At 37.1% G+C, this 23,590-nt stretch overlaps 2 protein-coding genes and 1 non-coding gene across 6 annotated transcripts in view; 2 read left to right on the top strand and 1 right to left on the bottom strand.

Moving 5' to 3' along the window:
- Positions 1-14,605, top strand: part of Prpf39 (pre-mRNA processing factor 39) — a 27,360-nt gene extending 12,755 nt beyond the window's left edge. For all 4 annotated transcript variants that reach the window (XM_055595295.1, XM_055595296.1, XM_055595297.1 and 1 more), the window contains 9 exons: positions 4,959-5,124; positions 5,637-5,744; positions 6,975-7,139; positions 7,452-7,578; positions 8,084-8,352; positions 9,038-9,222; positions 11,269-11,343; positions 12,316-12,430; positions 12,580-14,605. In XM_055595295.1, coding sequence (XP_055451270.1) covers positions 4,959-5,124; positions 5,637-5,744; positions 6,975-7,139; positions 7,452-7,578; positions 8,084-8,352; positions 9,038-9,222; positions 11,269-11,343; positions 12,316-12,430; positions 12,580-12,636 — 1,267 coding nt within the window. In that variant the 3' untranslated portion in view covers positions 12,637-14,605. The remainder of the gene's footprint in view (positions 1-4,958; positions 5,125-5,636; positions 5,745-6,974; positions 7,140-7,451; positions 7,579-8,083; positions 8,353-9,037; positions 9,223-11,268; positions 11,344-12,315; positions 12,431-12,579) is intronic.
- Positions 8,406-8,491, top strand: LOC129667849 (small nucleolar RNA SNORD127). The gene has a single exon (XR_008718835.1). It is a non-coding gene; the product is annotated as a small nucleolar RNA SNORD127 (small nucleolar RNA).
- The window catches only part of Fkbp3 (FKBP prolyl isomerase 3), a 15,372-nt gene continuing 5,301 nt past the window's right edge, over positions 13,520-23,590 (bottom strand). The window contains exons 3-7 of the mRNA XM_055595299.1: positions 23,217-23,324; positions 18,140-18,275; positions 17,223-17,290; positions 15,402-15,499; positions 13,520-13,805 (exon numbers count right to left, since the gene is read on the bottom strand). Of these exons, the coding sequence (XP_055451274.1) occupies positions 13,751-13,805; positions 15,402-15,499; positions 17,223-17,290; positions 18,140-18,275; positions 23,217-23,324 (465 nt within the window). The 3' untranslated portion in view covers positions 13,520-13,750. The remainder of the gene's footprint in view (positions 13,806-15,401; positions 15,500-17,222; positions 17,291-18,139; positions 18,276-23,216; positions 23,325-23,590) is intronic.

Raw genomic sequence — 23,590 nt, 5'->3', positions numbered from 1 at the left:
TTTTAGATGGAACTAATTTTCTAGAGAATCAAAATTTGTCTTAATCTTGGCATTTTCTTTGTATCTTATGAAATGTTTAATAATTGATTAGTTTTATATAGAAAAATATCCTTGTTCATTTAAATGTGAGATACTTCAGAGCAGGTGAAGAAATGAGATAATCACGTTTAATGAATGATTATTTGTAAGGCTATATATGGTGCTTGACAGATAGTGCTTTTTTTATATTATTTTATTTTTTGAGATAGTATATTGCTATGCTTCCCATGCTGGCCTAGAATCTTTAATATTTCTGCCTCAGCATCTTAAGGATCTGAAATAATAGACATATACCTTATCATGTCTGGCTTTTTAAAAAATTTTTTCTTTTTTGTAGCTTAATGATTTATAAGATATACATATCTGATAAACATAAACATAACTCAGAACAGCAAAGATTGTAGTTTATGGGTTAATTTCTTTTTGTCTCTCTGTCACTGTTCAAATTATTACCATTTCAATTAAACTTTACAATGTGATTTTCTGGTTATAAGTAATTGTACCTATTAAAAGAGTTCTTTGTACTGTGAATTCCATGTATGGTTTTGGCTTTGTTGTCTTTTTCACTTGAGATAAGGTCTTTAGCTCTAGCTGGCCTAGAGTTCGTTATGTGGCACCAGTGTGCCTTGACCTTCCATCTCTTCCGTTTGCTTCCTGAATGCTCTGTTTGTGGGTTTATACCACCCTGTGTAATGTCCTGCCACAAGGTATCTCACTGATTAGAACCTAGAAAGTCTGACTAAGTATGAGATTGTGTCTTTGCTGTTTTGTTTGGTTTTTCTTTTAAAATCCATACTGTATGTACGTAACATATGTACTTTGTTTGGGGTTGTTTTCTTTTGAGAGTGTTTCATGTGATCCCAGCTGGCCTTGAACTCATGATTCTCCAGTCTCAACCTTGTAAGTTATTTTCTGTATTTTGCTATTTTGTTGATTGTTATAAATAATATTGTATATTGAAAATTTAAATGATATTATTCTAAATTTCACAAGTAGATTCAATGAAATATTTGTAATAGTTATAATATAGATCAATGTGCTAAAAAAGAAGTTATGTAGATGTGTTTTGGAATAGGAACTAGGAAGGAAAAAAGAGAAACATTGTTGGTTGGTTGCCCTGTGTATTCATGAACTAGAACAGGTGGACATGTTTCTAGGACATAATGAGCTAGGCATATACATGGTATTTGGAAATGCTTGATAAATATGCATGTTGTAGAAGTGAAGGCCAGAGACAAAGCATTTTCATAGGCAAGTTTTTACTTGTTTAAAATGTGGTGACATTTATGTTTATAAGACCTTTATTTCGGGTTTGGGGATTTAGCTCAGTGGTAGAGTGCTTGCCTAGTGCTTCATGCATAAGGAAACTCTCAGAACAATAAAATGTGTTTCCCTCTCACCAAAAAAAAAAAAAAAAAGGACCTTTCTTTGGGAAATGTTAGATTTTTATTGCTATAACATTTTTAAAAACTTGTATATTTTTGAAAGTTTCACACATTGTATTTTGATCATATTTACACCTTAATTACCCCTTCCCTTCTTGTCTCCTCCCCCTCCCCCCCAATTCAGTGTATATGTGTGTTTGTTTTTTTGTTTTTGATTTTTTTTTTTCTTACTATATTGTCCATATACTCATGGGTATGAGGCCATCCACTGGAGTGTGGTCAACCTTACAGTGACCAGCTGTACTTAAAGAAAACTGACTCTCCCCACAGAAACCATTGTCAATAGCTCTTTAGAGATGGAGCTTGTGAGCTCCTCTGCCTTCCATATAACATCAGTTTTCAAGGTGCCCATGATTACTTGGTACTTATTTCAGTGCTTTAGGTGAAGCAGAACATACTAGTGGGAAGCACATGGTGGCCAAAGCTGTTCATTTCATGATTACTTGGGAACAGAAAGAAAAATCTTCTGTGGATGAGATAATACCCTGCATAGTGTCGCCAGTTTTTTTTAATCTGTATTCTCTAAATCTTTTTATTTACCCTGAGCTATATTCTGTCCTTCCAGATATTTTTGTATGTTTTTTTTTTTTTTTTTTTAATTATGGCTTGGGAGGGTGGTATGTGCCTATGAATGCAGTTGTCTGTCTGTAGAGTCCAGAGGATGGTGTCAAAGCACTTGGAATCAGAATTAGAGGGGGTTGTGAGCAACCCAGCATGGATGCTGGGAACTGAACTCTGGTGTTTTGTGACAATGGTGCATGCATGCTATTAACTAGTGAGACCTCTTTCTAGCCCTCAATCTTTTTAATAAACCTGCTATGTTTATTTTATTTTATTTTCTGAGACAGTTTTTCTGCATAGCCCTGGCTGTCCTAGAACTAACTCTGTAGACCAGGCTGGCCTTGAACCCAGAAATCCATCTGCCCCTGTCTCCCGTATGCTGAGACCTGCTAGGTCATAGTGCTTGCAGAGGCAAGAAGTGTCAGATCCTCTAGAACTCAATTCACAGACAATCGTGAGTTGCCGTGAGGGTGCTGGGAAATGAACTTGGGTCCTGTGCAAGACCATCAAGTGTTCTTAACTGCCAATCCATCTTTTCAGCCCAAGAAATGTAAAATTTTGTTTGGTTGGTGCTTGGTTTGGTTTTGCTTCTTGAGATAAGGTCCCATTGTGTAGTGCTGCCTGGCTTGGACCCTTATCTGTAGATCAAACTGGCTTTGAACCCTCACAGAGATCTGTTTTTCTGCTTCTCAAGTGCTGGCCTTGAAGATATGGACCACCAGACCAAACAATATTGTATTTTTAAATTAAGTTACTTGCATATTGGTTGGAACATGTATATGTGCTTTTTAGAGGTTGAAAGGCTAAAGTCTTACGTTTTTCTATCTTTCAGAAGTTGTTTTTATTTTATGTATGTGACTATTTTGTCTGTAAATCTATGTACATGTGCTTCTGATGTCTATGGAACTGGAGTTACTCTTAGGATGCTGGGGTTTGAACACAGATGCTCTGGAAGAGGAAGCAGCCAGTGTTCTTTTCCAGGCCTCCTGTGTTTTCCTTGATCACTCTTCGCCTTACTTTTTGAGATAGGGTCTCACACTGACTTGCAGCTCATCCATTTGCTAGGCTGGTTGGCCAGAAAGCCCTGAGGAATTCTAATGTCTGCCTTTCCAATAGTGGAATACCTCTCCTGCAATGTTGGGGTAAAGGCTTGTGTTGCCACAACATTCTGCTTATGTCATTGGGTTTTCTTTTCTTTCTTTTTAAATCATTTCTAGTGACAATAGAGGAAGGGAATGAAATGACTATATATTGGAAAACTCCTTTATTTGGGTGAAAATTTAGGTCAGAAAGATGTATTTAGAAAATAGAATCAATAAGATCTGTTATCCTATGGAATATGAATAATAAGATGACTGAAAAAGGCTGTGAAACAGTACTTAATTGGTGGGGAGAGGGAGATCATTCATAGCCAGCCTCAGGTATATAGTGAGTTCTAGGTAGTATACCTTTAATCCTAGCACTGGGTAATTAGAGACAGGCAGATCACTGAGTTCCAAGCCAGACAGGGCTACAGAATGAGACCTTGTCTTGAAAAACAAATAAACAAGCCAAATAAATAGGTAAGTATAATATAGGAGATTCCGTATTAAAATCAAGATGGAAAATAGTTTAGCTCTTACTTGGTGTTTCCAATTAAAACTGAGGGATATAAAGTAGTGTGTTTATGTAAAATAGTGAAATGACACCTTACTGAAAATGTGTTAGCTGGATGTAGTGGTTATATGGTCTATAATCTATGATGGAAGTACAAAGATTTTGAGTTTTAGGTTAGTGACAACTATTGAATCAGTATCTCAAAAGAATAAAAAGCTTCAGTTTTTATATATTACTTTAAAACTAGTTTATTGTTCATATATAAAAACACATTTTCTTCTGCATACTGTTAGTAATTGGCTATAGTAATTGGCAGTTTTAAAATTTTGGCCTTGTGTTTTTTATTTTTTGAGGTAAACACCTAGTTCAAGGAGGTAACTTTTATTTTCTGAACTATATACAAAATACCTACTTACAAGCGTGATTCTACAGCTAAAGTGTTAGCTCTTTAGAAATCTCTTTCTCTTTCTGTCATTCTACCTAGCTAGTCTGCCTTTCTTTAGAGCTCCTCTAAACCCAGTGGGGCTCCTTAGCTCTCTCCCCTAAGAATTCTGCTTCCCTAGAATATCTGCCTCTCTATTGTTGCTGCAAGCCCAGAGAGAGGACCTCTATTTCTTATCCAAAGCTCCTTCAAAAGACTCCTCCAAGCCCCCAAAAGAGAGAAGATGGTACCAAAGGTCCAGTTGCTATTGGATTTGTGTTTTAGCTTTGAGTTTTACTGATAGTGTACTAACTTCAAGTTCTGTTAAAGACTTTAGCCAGAAAGTATATAAAAAATGTGAGACTAAAGGAGAATTCTTGGGAATGTAGCATTAAGACCTGTAGTGATGGAGACCCAAGAGATATCAACAGAAATCAAAACCAAGAAAGTGGTACCTCAGAAACCACGCATTGAAGACAATTTATAAAGTAATGTATGATTAGCAGCCTCAGGTGCTGCAGAGAGAGGCTGTACTGAAGAACAAATACGCAATTAACTTTGCATGTGTAGTTATTGGTGACCTTAATTAAACCAGTGTCATTGGATTATTAATGGATGGAGGAGTAAGTGGTAGGTAGAGTGATAATGCAGACATTTCATAGTAGCATTACAGTTTTAATGTGAATTAGGTATGTTTTACAAAAATATGTTCTATTTTATAGATAGATTAAGATTGGGAGCAGAGAAATAGTAGAGTTGGAATTTGCATTCCCCTGCAAAGACAGCGTGGAAAATATATATAAATTATTTCATCAAGTGGTAGGATTTTTCTCTCTATTGGAAGGAATAATATGTAGGAGGTATCGTGACAAGTATTTTTTTAATTCTTCCTTTAGATTTAAAGAACATGTACAAAATAACTTGCCTAGAGATCTTTTAACTGGTGAACAGTTCATTCAGCTGAGAAGGGAATTGGCTTCTGTAAATGGACACAGTGGTGATGACGGACCTCCTGGTGATGACCTTCCATCAGGAATTGAAGATATAACTGATCCAGCAAAGGTAACCCTCTTAATCAAATGTTAAGTGGATAAAAAAACTAATGAGCATATGTGGAAGGGTGTTAAGGTCTAGGCATTTAGATCAATATGATTTAGTTATGAATGTAAAGGATAAAGTTTTACAATGAGACACCTATGGAAGTAACTTAGACTAGAAAAAATATTTTGACTATAATCTTCTGTTTTTAAAAATACTTAAGAAATTGGCCTTGGCAAGTTCTGTTAAATCATATTTAAAGCCGGGTGTGGTGGCGTGCAACTTCAGTGACAGCGTCTGGGAGGCCGAGTCGAGTGGGTCTCTGTGAGCTCCAGCCAGCCTCGGATAGCCAGGGCTCTATGTACAGACACCCGGTGCCAAAAACCAAACCAACCAACCAAAAAAGTACATTTAAAACAATGACACTTAACAATTGAAAACTCCCCCTACTGAAGACTGAGATATCTGTACAAGATACTGTTGCTGTGGAGAATTTCAGTATGTAACTTACAAGACTTTTTTCTTTTTTTCCCAAGCTAATTACTGAAATAGAAAACATGAGACATAGAATCATTGAAATTCATCAAGAAATGTTTAATTACAATGAGCATGAAGTTAGTAAAAGGTGGACGTTTGAAGAAGGTGTAAGTATTTGTTATAAGTCTTCAAAATATAAAAATAAGATTGTTTTTTTTTTCTTTTATTTTTAAGATTTATTTATTTATTTTGTATACAATATTCTGCCTGCATGTACACCTGAATGCCAGGAGAGGGCACCAGATCTCATCATTGATGGCCCTGAATCACCATGTGGTTGCTGGGACTTGAACTTAGGACCTCTGGAAGAGCAAGCAGTGCTCTTAACCTCTGAGCCAACTCCAACCCTGTTTTTTTTTTCTTATGGCAGTGACAAATTGTTAATTTTTCTTTTTCTTTTTTGTATTAGTAATTATTCAAGGTGTGCATCTCAGTTGTAGTTAACGTTTTCCATGACTAGTTTTAGGATTTTACTGCATTTAGGTTTCAACTGCAAGATTCCTGATTAATTTGAATACACTTAGAAACCAACTTTATTAAGTTATACCTTGTGGACAATAAAATAGCTGCTCTAAAGGTTGGGGATTAAGTTCAATTTGTAGCCACTTGCTCAGCATGCATTCCAACACCACATATAGACCAGGTTTGGTGCCAGGGCCTACAATCTCAGCACTGGTAAGCTAGAGATAAAAGGTTCAAAAATTAAGAGTCATCTTTAGTTACCCAGTAGGTTGTATGCCAGCCTACGCTACATTAGGTGTTTATTTAAAAATAACACCCATCTATCATAGGTAAATAAAATTTAATTATTTTCTTGCTGCGTTTATAAGATATACTTTCCATGTTGAACTATTTGCCTGTTTGAAGTATGCATTCATTAGTTCACAGACATGTATTACCATCAGCATAGTCAATTTGATAACGTTTTTCTCACCTTTCCTCTTCAGTTCTTACTCTACTTACTCACCTGCTGCTTAGCTTCCTCATCCCCAGTCTTAAGATTTGATGTAGCTTTGTTTTTGTAAGTTATCCTATCATAGCCTAGCCTATGAGTGGATTTATATGTCTATTGTAGCTGGCTGTAAAATAGTTGTGATAAACAGAATAGTGTACCTTAGTAATCAAAATAATTCTTTAAGAGTTTGGGAACAGCCTGGTCTACATTGTGAGTTGCAGGACAGCCAGGGCTATGTAGGGATCCTGTCTTAAACTCCCCACCAAAACTAGTCTTGAATTTTAAAATTTTTTGAAAAATAATTTAAAATTATTTGTATTATTATACTTAAAATATTTTGATATTATTTTACTTTCATTGTTATCTAATAATATTTTTACAGATTAAAAGACCTTATTTTCATGTGAAACCATTGGAAAAGGCACAACTGAAAAACTGGAAAGAATACTTAGAATTCGAAATTGAAAATGGGACTCACGAAAGAGTTGTGGTTCTCTTTGAAAGATGCGTCATATCTTGTGCCCTCTATGAGGAGTTTTGGATTAAGGTAAGAAAAATATATAGTGTTTAACTTGCATATTTTATAACATTGATCTAGTGACTAACCTTTTTTGTACTTCTGTTGAATGTTGTTCATATAACTATATCTGTTGCATTAGGAGATGGTCTGCTTGCAACCAGATTTGACTGCTGCATATGCCAACCTCGTTGCCTCTCTTCGTCCTTCCTTACAGAAACTAGTCTAGTGGTTCAATAAAGGTGCTGAATGGGTTTAAAAATAGAATTTTATCGTTCTGTCACATATTTAATCACATGTTCAACTGTAAATTATTCAGTATTTCCTCTTTTCTGTATGTAGTATGCCAAGTACATGGAAAACCATAGCATTGAAGGAGTGAGGCATGTCTTCAGCAGAGCTTGTACTGTTCATCTCCCAAAGAAACCTATGGCACATATGCTTTGGGCAGCTTTTGAGGAACAGCAGGGTAAGAAATGTTCAATTGATTTCTTTCAATGAATGTATGTCATTACTTATACCGGTGGGTGTTCTGTGTACATGCATAACCATGCTTAGTGTTTGCAGATACCAAGAGAGGGCATGGGAACTTCTGGGACTGCCCTAAACAGATGGTTGTGGGTGCTGAGAAGTGAACCTGCGTCCTCTGCCATAGCAGCCAGTGCTTCTAACTGCTGAATCTTATCTCCAGCCCCTTAATTGATGTTTTAGCACTTTATATAAGGATGGAGTTACAGGAATTAAGTACTGAGGGATATATAAAGAATTTGGCAAATTACTCTGTAAAAGCTATGTGGGTTCCTTAACAGCCTTGGCATATTCTAAGAGTAGCTTTTTACAGTACAAAATAAGTAACGGCTATTTATTGTTAAATTAATTGTTAGATTTATCTTGCAGGCTAATGTTTTTCAGTGCTTGATGTAAAGTATTTTGGAAATTTAAACAAAGGTATATGTATTTAATTACTATTTTAGGGAATATCAATGAAGCCAGGACTATCTTGAGTACATTTGAAGAATGTGTTCTAGGATTGGCAATGGTTCGATTGAGAAGAGTAAGTTTAGAACGACGGCATGGAAATATGGAAGAAGCTGAACATCTGCTTCAAGACGCTATAAAGAATGCCAAATCAACTAATGAGTCATCATTTTATGCTATCAAACTAGCCCGGCATCTTTTCAAAATACAGAAAAATCTTCCAAAATCCAGAAAGGTACTGTTGGAAGCAATTGAAAAAGATAAGGTATGCATATTTTAAATAACATCTTCCATAAAAAAGTTAGTACTGTTTTACTTTGGCAACTATGATGAAAGATTTGGTCTATACAGTAATATATGTATTACTAAATGAGGACAACAGTCCCTCTAAACTGATGTTGCCATTCTTAACATTGTTCTAGTTAAAGTTTTTGAAAATTTGGTTTACTGAGTTATAGTTGTAAATACTGTGTTCATTGTAATTAATGTTTAGAAACTGTTCAAACTTGATAATAGTTACTAGGATAAAGTGCCAGAGAGAAGACTTTATAGACAAAGCATAACAGTAACAAACAAAGCAACATAGTGACTTTCTTTTTGCAGACTATCCTTTGTATTTTATTTTCAATTTTCATGCTGGGCCCAGTCCAGTTAACTAACTTAGGATAATGAGCATTAATTGGTTAGCATTTAACAGTATGGGGAATAATGGGGTGGTGTCAAAACTTATCAGTATTGCTAAAGAAGCAAAGGGATTGTGGCCAAGTGATAGAGCATTTGTCTGCTGTACACAGCTACCAGTGCCACAGGACAGGAAAAGTTTCCTAAAGAATGTTTCACTTCATTATACGCATGCTGAAAACAGACATGAGTATATTTTAATCTTAAATATTTATGCTTTACTTGAATTAGTATATGAATGTTACTAATTGACACTGCTTTTTACTCAGGAGAACACAAAGTTATACCTCAATTTACTTGAAATGGAATACAGTTGTGACCTCAGACAAAATGAAGAAAATATTCTCAGTTGTTTTGACAAAGCCATACATGGTTCATTGCCTATTAAAATGAGAATTACATTTTCTCAAAGAAAAGTGGAATTCCTTGAAGATTTTGGTTCAGATGTTAACAAGTAAGATCTTAAACCCATCTCTTTTAATTGAACATGAGTATTGTTAATTCTGTGATGAACATTTGGTTACTATGCATTAATTAATACAGTGCTAATTTTTTTTAACATTTCTATGATGTGTATGTATGGGAGTGGGTACACACGTTCCAAGATGTGTGTGAGGAAGGCAGAAGACAGCGTCTTAGGTTTTTCTCCTACCTTTTAATGGTTGCTAGGGATCAGACTCAGGTAGTCAGGCTTGCCTTGCCCAGACAGAACATGCCTTATGTGCTGAACCACCTATTGGACCTATTGCTAAATTTAAAAATGTTTGTTTAAGGTCCTGTTCCTTCATTTGGAGGTAAATTCAGTTTTGTAAATGTGTGTATGCATAATAGGATGTCAGCTTTGTCATTCCTTCAAAAGTGTTTTTCTGTTTTAAATCAATGTTTTTCTGAGTGCATATGCACATGTTCACATGGTGATGGTCAGAATTCAACCTGTAGCAGTTCTCTCCTACCATGTGGGCCACACAAAGAGAAATGAGATAAAGATTGAATAGTGAGATGTGAGGGTAGGTTGGGGGGGAGGGGGGCTGAAGTTGATGTCAAGTTCAGCACAAGGTCCTGAGTTCAGGCCTTAGCAACATGCACAGAGCTAAGGTAGGACTAATCTGGAGTAGGAATGCCATTTTATCTCAGGTTGGGAAAAAAAGGTAGCTGTGGTCACACAGATCTTGCCTACTGGCCTCAATCCTACTGAATCATAAAAGGCTGAAAGTTAAATTTGATAATCCTCCAAGTAGAAATACTATATGGAACATTGGTTAAGTTCCAGTCTTTATCTGTTGCTGTAAAATATCCCCGTGCCTAATAGGCATGCATATCTGATCTGATTTAGAATGAATTCCACTGAAACCACATTAACCTTTATGTCTATATGCATGTTTTGATGGTGTGCATGTTTTCAGCGTAACATAGAAATCATGCTAAGTATTTTATATTTTTGTAGTATAAATTTCATAGCAATTTAATGAGTACTGGGACTGTTGTTTTAGTAGATGGAGAGGCTCATTCAGCTATCCAAAGTTTTCAAGTCATTATTATGAGGATAAAATTACACACAAGTTTTATAGTTTCTGCTCTTAACTATCTGGTTTGCTGTATAGTCAATGTCTTCTATATACAGAATAAATGATAGCTTTTAGTTTGGATGGTATGATTCTCGGGTCCTATGAAAGTATTGTTCTCTATAAATCAAAATAGATTTGCCATTCTTCCTAAAGAGTTCGTCTCATTTGGTTCTTACTGGATTCTGTTGAAGACACAGTGATGGAAATAGACATATTAACAGTAACATGCACACGATTAGAATAGTGTTAGGTAGTCTTAAGTATGGAAGCCAAGGCCTTGTACATGGTAGTTAAGTGCTTTTTACCCACCGACCCATTGAACCTTTATCTCCAGTAGGGGTTGTTTTACTCATTTTTTAAACTGTAGCCTGAAACTGACTTTGAATTCAGATGTCTATCTGCCTTCTGAGTGTAGCATGCACACATGCCATACCTGGCCAGAACTAGGGTCTTGATTGTATTGTGCCTTTGAGATTAGAGCTCCTGCTATAGCAGTAAACTCTTGGAACTGACAAGCTTAAATGAGCTACCAAATCATTTTGATTTGTCAGTAATAACCAGACAAATTACTAGTTTAACTATGTAGGCCCTTAAGCATAATTTAGGTATGGAGAGTCTGGATATTAGCACAAAAATTTAAATCTCTTTTTGTTTTTGTTGTTTTGTTTACAAGACAGGGTTTCTGTTTTTAGCCCTGCCTGTCCTGGATTCGATTTGTAGACCAGGTTGGTCTTGAACTCAGATTCACTGCTTCTGTCTCCTAAGTGCTGGGATCATAGGCGTGTATCACCACTCCCACTAGATTTAAATCTTAAAAGATAACACACAGAGTACATTTAGAAATTTATATAAGTTGTTTTCTCACTCTGTATAACTTTAAATCGTTTTTTCAAAATTTTACATCGCATAGGATTTTTGTTTTCCTTCCTTCTTAGGCTTCTGAATGCATATGATGAACATCAAACACTCCTAAAAGAACAGGATACTTTAAAAAGGAAAGCTGAAAATGGGTATGTAACTTCTTGACAAATGAGGACGGGATACTTAAAGAGAAAAATTTCAATATGAAAGATAATGTATACTTTTTATGGTTTGAAAAAAAATCAGTGGTTCTCTGAAGCAAGTATCAAGGCTGCCTTCTATGGCCAAATATGGATTCCCTAACGTCCCAAATATAGATTCATTGAACCTGGAGATGAGACAGAGTTGGAAAACCATTAATTAGGTTGAGTAGAGTTGGGCCACTGACCATACAGTTAGGGGCACATTTAAGAAAAGCCTTATAGTTAGAATGATAGTTAAAGGCAATCTGGTGGCAAATTTAGTAGGGTTGTGTTGCTACCAAGACGACAAAGTAATTTTGTTTTGCAAAGTTGTTTCATTTACAGTGTAACTTCTTCACTGTAACTGCTTATGCAGAAACAGGAACATTGCATAGGCAGTCTGATTTCTGAAGATTTTAAAGATGTGCATTACCATAAGTCTTCTTAAACATCAAGAACAAATGAACAACAGGTAACATCTAGACCCTAGGCCAGTTTGCCAAAAGCACGTAATTTCCCAGCAAGAGGTCATCTGGTATAATGGAGCATTGTAGATTTGTGGAAAATAAGAAGGCCAAAAATTCTAGGGCAAGATTGGGAAAGGGTTTCATTACCTTGAAGAGTCTGAAATCTCTAACTTGGAGTGGCAGGCTGTTGTTTGTCCTGAGGACAAGGATTAGTCCCTTTGTTCTGCTCAGCTAATCTAGATGGCAGCAATGATAGGTAAAGTTCTTAGGATAATAAAGGTAAACTGTGTTTAGCTTTTAGTCCGTTTACAATTTGTCTGGTAAGGCATTTTTCCCACTAGCTATCTTAGGAACAGCACCTTGCTCCCAAAAGATGGTTGAAAACATAATAGAACAAATATATGTGGTGTAATCATTTAGGGAAGTTCATATATGTTAGGTTTTTGAGTTTCTGTTTTCATCTGTTATGTAGCTCAGAAGAACCGGAAGAAAAAAAAGCACATACAGAAGATATGTCAACAGCACAGATCATTGATGGGGATTTACAGGCAAATCAAGCTGCATATAATTACAGTGCCTGGTATCAGGTAAGTTTGCGTAACTTATTCTTTACAATAATATTGTGCATTTCCTTTTGTGATCTAGTGCTGGAATTACATCAGTGCCTATTTAATTTTTTTATGTGGAACATAGCTGCACATCTTGTATTCTGACATGTTTACTTTTACCTTTTCAGTACAATTATCAGAATCCTTGGAATTATGGACAGTATTATCCTCCACCTCCAACCTGATGGGAAAATGTAAACTTCAGATGGGTTATATGAGAAATGCGGAATTATTTTTTTTTTTTTTTGAAGGATGTAAACATAGTATAAGCTTGTATTTGATAATTTGTCTTCCCAGTTTCTGTGTAACATTTGTTTGGTTAATAGCAGAAAATGTCAATTAGTAGTGTACCATAGAAACTTTCCTACCATTTTTAAAGTTTACTTTTTATTGGAGAACTATTTTTTTTATTTTTATCTTATTTTTTTGCATTAAATGGTCTAGAATTCTTCTGCAGCTCATGCAAGAGATTTGTAGCCTTAAGTGTAGGGACAAAAAAACTGACTGCAAATCATGTCAGTTAAGATTCTGGGGAAAAAAAATAAGGGCTGGTTATTGAGAATTTTATCTCCTGTAAAAACAAACTTTAAATGAAAATGACTTTTAACCTTAAACCCTAAGGTTGTCTTAATGTTTCAGTTATACTTGGGAATTTGGCTCTAACTCCAGGAAAGATGAACTGTTACTACATGTTCTGCCTTGGAATAGTTATGAGAAAATGTAATCCCCTTAAAAAATGATCAAAGTATGTTTTGGAAGACTTTGTATCTAGAATATTCATGTAAAAGTTGTGAGCAAGCTTTCATTTTGATCAAACTTATCACTTTTGTAATAAAAATGAAGACTCGTGCATCATCTGTTCATGAAATCATTTGGGGGCTATACACCAAAAATAGATTACTACCAGGATACTTTTCTGCTTCAAGTTCTGTGCCTTTGAACTTTCACCATGAAGTAGTATTTTTAAAATGGCCTGGACAAAGGTAGCCACTGTGGTCAGCAGTTATTATGAAGTCTGTAATCTTGCATATGTAATCACAATATTAATATAGCAACACAACAGTCAAATAAAGACAATCCATGACAGTTTTATTGAGCCTTTCAGTTTATGAGGTAAAAGGAAAAGCAATTCTCCTTAATACTTTACATAGCTGTAGTAAAATATCTGATGGTTACATTTCTCAAAAATTGAGATCAAGTAAACAAGCTTTAATGCCTTAAATTTTCCAGTTGACTTTTCCCTTACAATAACAACAAGCACTAATCACATAAGTGTTTGTTGTTGCCGAAGCACTGGTTTCAGTCAATATCTACTAATTCTACTTCAAAAATGAGCTTGGTATTTGGTGGAATTCTGTGGGAAACAGTCAAGGAGAAATTTGATGAAATGTGCCCACCTCAACCACTAAACCATAGATAGCATATTAGAATTGTGAAATGTGCTTATCATTTGTGTGATACAGAATCAAAAGTTCTGGGGTAGCCCAGGGATACTCCCAATACTAAGAGGAAGAGGTTTGTATTTGACTTAGAGGCTAGTTTAAGTCTCCAAAAAGTGTACTGAGTTTCAACAAGCATTCTCACCTGGATACTTCACTAATGGTACCAGATTATCCAATAATTTATGAAGGTTGCTACTTAAAAGTGAATCAGCGTTTGTATGAGGTAGAATATGTCATCTATTGTGAATTAAAAGATGAGTTTACGTTGTGCTTGCTGGTACACAACCACAATCTCTGTACTCAGGAGGCAGATGCATGTAGTACTCAGAGTTTGAGGACTCCCTGGTCTACGCAAAGATACCATCTCCAGAAAACAAAGGAGAATGAGAAGAGTTTCTTCATGCTGTACGAAGCTTTCACACGGGATGAATTTAACTTTAAGACTACAGAGAGTACTTCCAACTTTTAACTCACTCCTTATCCCCTACAAATCCCAATATCAAAACAGCTACAGATTACCTCCCCAGTTAACTACTCGATTAAGTTTGTCTAAATGGTCTACAACTGGTGCCTTTCTGCTTTTTCTAAATGTTGACAAACTGGGCCTTTCACAGAAACACTGTAATCAACAAATGCTTACTAACCCTATTTGTCCCATGGTCTCCTTCATTTTACATATGGTAAATTAAACTGTTGTTTGTTCCATTTCTAAGTTTTGAGTTCTCATTCAGTTAAATGACACTATAGCACAAAATTGTGTGTACGGGTATTGCAGCTCAAAATACACGTTTCAGCAATAGTGCATATCTGAAAATGTGACCCCTGTATACTTTGAAATGTAAGAATCTAAATAATACAAGATGTCATGGTAATCTTTAAATCCCCAGGACTTTCGGAGGCAGATGTAGGACGTGCCTACACAGGTCTAGCCTGCTAGGTGTATAGAGTAAGACCCTATCTTAAAAACAAGGAAAAACATCAACAGAAAATAACCAGCTAGCCAGTGTCACATTCCTGTGGCCTCAGCACGGACAAGGAGTATTATCCACATTGAACGTGCAGATACATAACCTCCTGCCTATCAGAAAGACTATCTGGAAAGTATTCTTGACTTGCTGGCATGCTTAAACAGCATTTTTACACCTCTAGGTAGTCTTTAAAAAATTACTGAATTGAGATGGGCGTGGTGGTGCAGGCCTTTAATCCCAGCACTCTGGGAGGCAGACACAGGTGGATAGCTGTGAGTTAAGAGGCCAGCCTGGCCTGCAAAGTGAGAGTCCAGAGCAAGGATGAGAAACCCTGTCTCAGAAAAACTGAAAAAATTACTGAATTTAGCTAATTATATACTATAGCATGCAAGATGGGAGTCCAAGAAAAATTTGTGGGCATTCTGTTTACCATGTAGACTATAATTAGAATTATGTAATTCAGGTTGAAAAGCTTGATGGTAAACTGGGGGTGGAATGGAGGGTAGATGTGGGGTATACGATATAAAGGAAAAAGGATACTTGGCATCAGGCTGTCCTTTCTTTCCATAGGCCCATTCTGGCTCAATCTCCAGTCGAGCCTTTTCTCCTTTACTCATAGTCAGGAGGGCCTCATCCCACTAAAAGCAAAAACAAATAATGTCAATTAAAAAAAAGATGTAATTACAGAACAGCAAATATATCTATTTTTAAATTCTATTGGGGCTGGAGAGTAAGCTCAGAAGTTAGGCAGCTGCTGTCTAACTCCAGCTCCTAAGAAACCCTGTCTTCTAGCCTCCATGGGCACTTATTTACACATAGTATACAGAATATAAAAATAACTTTTTTGTTCGTTGTTTTGAGACAGACCCTGGTCTTTCTATGTAGCATGGCTTACATGAGTGGATTTGTAAAATCCACTCAGCCTTTTTTTTCCCCCCATTAGGTTAGACATCAAGCCTTATACATATAAAACTATACCACCTACTAAAACCATTGGTGTTTTGCGTTCTGAGTTCAACATAGCCTTTAAGTCACATCTTAGATGTATACATTAAATAAGCATTTGGGTGTCACCATCTGAACTTCTGAACTGCAATTTAAATAGGTAGACCCTAACATGAAAATTTAAAATTGTCAACCTGACTTCTAATTTCTTCATACATTGTAAATTAGTTTATCCTACTTAAGCCCTACATCTCTTTAAGATTTACTTTGTTGTTTCTCATGTGCTTGGGCAAATAAAAGCACAATATTTCTGTTTCTATAGGTACGTCAGTAGAAAAGATGTGTTCATAATATGTGACATAAAAACTTTTCACAAAAATCTTAAATGTGAAAGGCTGTTTTCTGACATTATTATCTTATTAAGTAAACAGTAAAAGTAAGCTTATTCATAGTAATTACTCTTGAGTCCCAATTATATTACTCACTACATATATCTCTGGAATCTTGGTGTTATTTTTGGAGGCAGGATCTCAATGTAGCCCTGGTTGCCCCAGAACTTGATGTAGACCGGCTGACTTCCAACTCAAGAGCTATAGCTGCATCTGCTTATAGAGTGCTAGGGTGGAAGATTAGTGAGCAAGCATACCTGGTCCAGGATTTATTTTATAGATGATGAAAATGACACCCAGAAAACTTGTACCAGGTCAGTCAGCACGGATACTAGAAAGTCTGTCTATAGACTTAAAAGATCACTTTGTGTGTCTTGTGGCGTTCTGAATGAAAATGTCCCTTATAAGTTTATAGATTGAGCTGATGGAACTATTTGGAAGGATTAAGTGTGGCCTTGTTGGAGGAGGTGAACTGCTGGGGGTGCGTTTTATTTTTTAATGTATATGAGTGTTCTCTCTTCACATACAACAGAAGAAGGAATCATATCCCATTACAGATGGTTCTGAGCCACCAAGTGTTTGCTGGAAATTAACTCAGGACCTCTGGAGAAACATCTGCTACTCTTAACACCTGAGCCATTTCTCCAGCCCAGTCTTTGAGGTTTCAAAAGTGCAACGCCAGGCTTGATTCCTGCCAAATGCCTGTGGATCAAGATGTAAAGATCTCAGCTACTTTTCCAGCACCATGTCTTCATGCTCATGGCCATTACATTAATGGACTAAGCTCTGAAACTGTAAGCAAGCCTCTAATTTTATTTTAAGAGTTGCCTTGGTCAGGTGTCTTCACAGCAACAGAATAACTACTAAGATGTGTTTAGAATCTAACCTAGATTCTTGCATATGCTGGGCAAGTGTTCCATTACAAAGCTGTTCCCCATCCTACAATCCAAACTTTTTAGAGCCTTACACCACAAATAGCATTTTTTTAGAATACCTAGGGACACATCTGCCATCTTTATTTACTTACTCCTCTGATAACTTTGCCTACTCCAACCTTAAAACTTAACGGCTTGGCATTTTTCTTCTTCTTCGAACCTGCAAAACAGATTTTCCTTTTAGTCACATATCGTAATTTTATTTACCTTTTAAACTGTAATATTAGGTATTTAAGAACTGCCCAATCATGTTACAAGAGTAATTCTAAAGCGTGTTCAAAGTATATGATTTTTGTGACACACACACACACACACACACACACACACACACACACACACACAATTACCTATAGCTGCATGTAGGATCGAGGTTAACAAAACTGACAGGTGAGGATCAGGACCACTAAATAGCATTCTGTACTGAATCTCACTATGTAGCTGGCCTACAACTCATGACTTATACCCCGAACTTGGAGTAAATTTCCTGCCTTTTGTCTATAAAGTGCTGGGATAAAAAGCATGAGCTACCACACCAAGCTTATCTTTATTTTCTTTTATAAAATAAAAGAAAGCACTCTGGAACACTGCTAGGTTTGAATACTGGTTTTTCCTTACTAGCCTGACACTGAGACTTGGTCAGCTGGGGAACCTTAATGGGTAATTATATGTATAATATTAATGCTTTTTTCAAAGGAACAAGTCCTTCATTCCTGTGTGGCTGAGTAGTTACTGACCAGGAGCAGAGCAAATGCTAATTCCACTGCTTCGAGTGCCACAACCGACAGGCAAGCTAAACCTCTAAGCTTCAAGAGATCTAAAGCAGACATAAAGTTGTCTTCAAGTTTCTCATTCTTTGTTGCCAAATGATCAAGATTTCTTTGCCAGCCAAGAACCCATGAATGGTAGATCACCACTAAGAAAGTCTTGGTATAAAAGACATAGGGAAAAGTAGGCAAGAATAAGAATGGACATTTGCTCATTCGTGTACCGCACAAAAGTCAACACTTACTTGTTTGAATATTAGTATCAAAAACAGTTCCGTCTGGGAGTGTCCCTGTATACCAGCAGTGAACAACATCTCCCTTTTTTGGAAAATTGGTTTTATCTCCCTTTTTTAGGACAGATTTTGTGTATTTCGGTGGACCCTAAAAACAGATGCATATAGTTATGTATGTCCTTTTAAAGAGATGACAGTCATTTGTGTAAATAATGGTTACCACAGTCAGGCCAAAGTAACTAACTCCCTGTTGCCAAGAGGAAGAAACCTTCCCAACCAACAAGAATACTATTCACATACAAGGCCATAATCTAATGTTGTATAACTTAGAGCATCTTTGGAAACTAAAATTCTTAAGGCATTACTATGTTAATCATTCCATACCATAAATTTTCAGTTAGAATAAAATAACAGTTCCTAAGGTATTATGACACCCCACCACCACCAATTTGAATTGTACTGGTACCAAGAGTGATGCTGCCTCCATCCAGTCTGAAAATGAATCTTAGATGGAACCAGGAATGGTAGCACACACCTTTAATCCCAGCACTCAAAGAGGCAGAGGATGGCATATCCTAAGTTTAAAGCCAGCCTAGTCAACATAGTGAGTTCCTGACAACTCAGAGTTAAAAGCTGAGATCATGTCTCAAAACAAAAAATTTTGGAGGTGTGTCAGGGCGTGGTGGCACACACCTGCAATCCCAGCACTCCTGGAAGCAGAGGCAGATGGATCTCTTGAGAGTTCAAGGCCAGCCTGGTCTACAAAGCAGGTCCAGGACAGCCAAGACTACACAGAGAAACCTCTCCTCTTCCCCAAAAAATGGAGGTAAAAAATAGTCATGCAAATAAAGTTTCTGTGTTTAGAAATGGAACTGGTTTGTAAATCTTTTAAAACAAGTAGCAAGATTAGTTATCAAGGACTTAAAATCTACTTGGTTCCTGAGTTTGATAATTAGTGAAGTAGTATTCTCATTTTTTTTTTTTTCGAGACAGGGTTTCATAGACCAGGCTGGCCTCGAACTCAAGAGATCCACCTGCCTCTGGCTCACTGAGTGCTGGTATGTAGGCATTTGCCTACATTTCCAGCTGCCCTTATCTATTTGTATTCAATTTTTATGTACAAGTACCTCCCTTGGCTCTGTATTCCTTCACTTTCCAAACATGAATTAAACTGCTAATAATTTGCCCCTTTGCCAAAGATACTCTCACCAAAACTACACAGTGTTTCTCTGTGTAGCTCTAGCTGTCCTGGATTCACTTTGTAGAGCAGGCTGGCCTCAAACTCAGAGCAATATGCCTGCCTTTGCCTCCTGAGTGCTAGCACTAAAGGCATGCACCACTACACCCAGCCAATAAAGACTTTATTTACCAAACTAGTCAGGGTCTTATCCTCTCCTGGACTAGGTCTGAACTTTGGCTTGTGAAGACTTGAAGAAACAGTAGTAGTTTCCAATAACTCAAGGGCCTAACTCTAGGGCAGTGGTTCTTAACCTGCAGGTCATAACCCCTTTGGGTCATAATTACAATTCATAACAGTAGTAAGATTAGTTATGAAGTAGCATTGAAATAATTTTATGTTTGGGGGTCACCACAACATGAGAAACTATTAAATGGTCACAACATTAGGAAGATTGAGAATCACTGCATTAAGATTACCTTATGCCTCTGAGAAATGCAATGCAATGCTGACAGAAGTAGTTACTGTCCCAGACATCCCTCAAGATTACAGCTCTTGGCTCAAGTAGGTAGTTTAAGGGCCAACCTGGCTCCACATAGGTTTCCTATGAATACTACTACACCTTAGGTCTTAAAAACAGCTCCACTTCCTGACCCTGTTCAAGTTTTTTTGTCATTCCCTATCCTATTATTCTTCCTTAAAAGGCAGAGTCATCCATACATGTAAATGGAGCTTACTTCTCAGCAAGAACTGTACTTTAAAGCCTGCCAAGTTTATCCTCAATATAGTCAGTTCCTAGAATGATGTTAATAATTACTACTCTTATGCCCAAAGGCCCACACCATGCAGGAAACAATCTCTGTGGAATCCTATCCATTTTCAAACTCAGGACAGCTGCTAAGTATTCTCTGCAATGCTTCCTGCAAGCTTCTAACTCAACACCTGGCACCATGTTCAATTTTTTATTAAAAAAATTTTAGTGTGTATTTATGCATGTGGGTCAAAAGCTACTGTATTGATTCTCTTACCACTCCCACTCCCCACTTTTTAAGATTTATTTTTGTGTTTGTGAACGCATGGCACATGTTTGTGGATGACTAAAGGCCTGAGAGTACAATCCCCTGAAGTAGTTATGAACTGCCCACATGAGTGCTGGGAACTGAACATGGCCTTCTGGAAAAGAAGGAACCCTTTTTAACCTCTGAGCCATTTTTCTTCAAAACTCATCTCCCTCAACTTTTACATGAATTCTGGGGGTCAAAATCTGGGTGGCAGGCTTCCCAGTACACACCTGTAACCAGCTGAGCCATTTCACCAGCACTGTATTAGAATTTCATAACCATAGACCTTATACAAGAACTTATACCATATTGTTTCCTCAGGAACTCAGTATTGTCTTTAGACATTTTAAACTGTAACAAGTGGGAGGGGCTTACGGATGTTGTCCTAGTTTGCTTTCTGTTGCTAGGACTGTAATAAACACCATGATCAAAAACAACTTGAAGGGCTGGAGGAGAGAAGGCTCAGCGGTTAAGGACACTAAATGTTCTTCCAGAGGAGCTGGCTTCAAATCCCAGCACCCACATGGCAACTCACAACTGTCTGTAACTCTAAGATCTGACACGCTCACATAGACATACATGCAGGCCAAACACCAAGACACATAAAATAAATGTTAAAACAAACAAAGAAAGGCTGGGCAGTGATGGCACAGGCCTTTAAGTGCAGCACTTGAGCCAGAGGCAGGTGGATCTCGAGTTTGAGGCCAGTCTGGTCCACAGATCACACTTCATGACAAGGCTACACAGAGAAACCCTGTCTTAAAAAACAAAACAGAAACAACTTGGGGAGAAGGGTTTATTTGGCCTACATGTCTCCATCACAGCTCATTACTGAGGGAAGTTAACACAGGAACCAATGGAGGAAAGCTTGTTTTCTTATACAACCTTGGACTATACTTGCCCAGGGTCGGGTATTACCCAGTGGGTTGGGCCCTCCTACATCAAACAAGAAAATGACCCAAGACATGCCCACAGGCCAATCTGCTGGCAGCAAATCTCTAATGAGATTCCCTTGTTCCACATTACTAGCATTGTCATGTTGACAAAAACTAAGAGCCCAGATACTTCTAAATAACCTACAGCCCAGTACAGCATTTAACAACAGAGAAATAATAAATTAAGGACCAGATGGCCCCTCCTGCCTTAACAAAACACAAACCAAAATAAACAAAGCAGCCTAATTTGGGCATGGGAACCTGCCTACGCTTATAATGCCAGCACTCGGGAGACTAAGTAAGCCTGAGTTACAGCAAGCTGGGGATTCTGTCTTTGCTTCCCATTTCCTTAGAGGGCTAGAATTACAGGCAAATGGACTATTCCATCTGGCTTTACAGGGATTTTAAGGATTCAAGACTCCACTTAACTGTAAATATTTTTACCAACTGAGCCACTGCACCAGCCTATAATTTTCTTAAGAGAAATATATCCTGTGAGACATATGACAGAATAAATTGCATTGTGATTTTCAGAGTACTTTCTTGTGATTTTAGCCATGAATTAACCAAATTAACATGAATTCAGACAAGGCCTAATGAACACTTTCTGGTCAGTTCTTTACCATTTTCCTCTGTAGTTTCAAAGTACAAGCATAGAAACAACAGGGATGAATACAAGTTCAGTAAGAGGATCTAGGAAGAGGAAGAATGTGTATTTGACATCAGTGTTTATAATATAATAAAATGAGAGCCTTATTACTGTAAGACACGGGAAGAAATAAAAGGAAAATTAAATATTCATACAGGTTCTAAAGCCAAGAAATAATGGTTAAAGCTATAGGTTGTATCAAAAATAACCTTTAAGATTCTCTGGGTTGTTTGAGGCTCATAAGAAATTGTGTTTTAGTCAGGCAGTGGTGGCACACGCCTTTAATTCCAGCAGCGCTCAGGGAGGCAAAGGCAGGTGGATCTGTCAGTTCAAGGCCAACCTCGTCTACAGGGTGAGTTTCAGAATAGCCAGGGATACTCAGAAAAACCCTGTTTCTAAAAACTAAAAGAAAAAAAAAGTGTTTTACTAGAAATTCTTTTTAACAGTTTATTCTGGGGACAACCATGGCCCTCGCTGGGTTGGCACTCACTATGTAGACTAAACTGTGCTCCAAGTCCGGAGATCTGCCTTCCTCTGCCTTCTAGAGGCCTGAGATTATAGGCGTGCACCACTGCATTCAGCTTTGAACCTATAATTCTTTTACTTAGGTGGTTGAGGCAAAAAAAAAAAAAAAAAAATCAAGAGTTTGAACCCAACCTAGACTACAAAGAAAAACCATGTCTCCAAAACAAACAAACAAACCCCCAAATGATTTTATCAGATTCTTCAAACTTTATACAAGAACAGAAAACTTGTTCTGTTCTGGGAAAGATTAGACATGAACCCACACCCAGAAGCCAGGCTGTTTCCATAGTCAGGTACACCATGTTCGTTAGAAAGGCTAAAAATAACTTAGAAGGAAGTTTCTTTTATTCAGACCAACTTGGCTTCAGAACCTGGGCACTTAAAATAGCTTGGAAGCTCTGGCCAGAAGCTACCAGCTCTTTGGTTTAGTTCTATACTACGAGAAGCAGGCAGTACAGTCCAAATCACAGCTTAGCTCTGGAAAAGTAGCTGCATTCAACCACGCTTAGTTTATTCAGAGATAATACAAATGTTAGGTGGGCTCAGGGATGGACTTTATCAGGCCTTTTAATCCCTAGTCAGGTGAGGGCGGCCAGCCTATGCAAATTAGTGATGTCGTTTTCAAAATTCAAACAGATACTTGGGATTAGTTCAGGGGTATAGCACTTGCCTGCCATTTGTGAGGTCCTAGGTTCAATCCTTAGTACTACATAAAAAAGAAAAAATATATATATATACAAACCTCATCAAGAGTCTCTTCAGACTTGGATTCTTTGGGTTTATCATCATTAAGCTTCACGTTTTTCACTTGCTCGGACACTTTACTTACAGTTTCAGTACCCTTGAAACGCTGTAAAAAAAACATTCTAATATAAGTACTGAGGACAAGCTAATAACTAGGAAGAATATCTAGATTTTCCTCCTTTCAATAAATAAGCATCTGCACAATAAAGACACATTCTCTATCAGTAAAGTCAAAGAAAAGTAAACCATCCAAGAGGATCATCTAAAAACAAAGACATTACTGATTTAAATAAAAAGTCATTAAATTATGATCTTCAAACCATTTTATGATATAAGTTCTAAGTAAGCACCATGATCCGGACAAACAACTCA

Source organism: Psammomys obesus, unplaced genomic scaffold, assembly GCF_907164565.1.
Source record: "Psammomys obesus unplaced genomic scaffold, mPsaObe1.curated_primary_1811, whole genome shotgun sequence".
NCBI classification, from domain to species: domain Eukaryota; kingdom Metazoa; phylum Chordata; class Mammalia; order Rodentia; family Muridae; genus Psammomys; species Psammomys obesus.
Note: the sequence above shows the minus strand (reverse complement) of the source record. Positions and strands in the feature narration are given on the sequence as shown.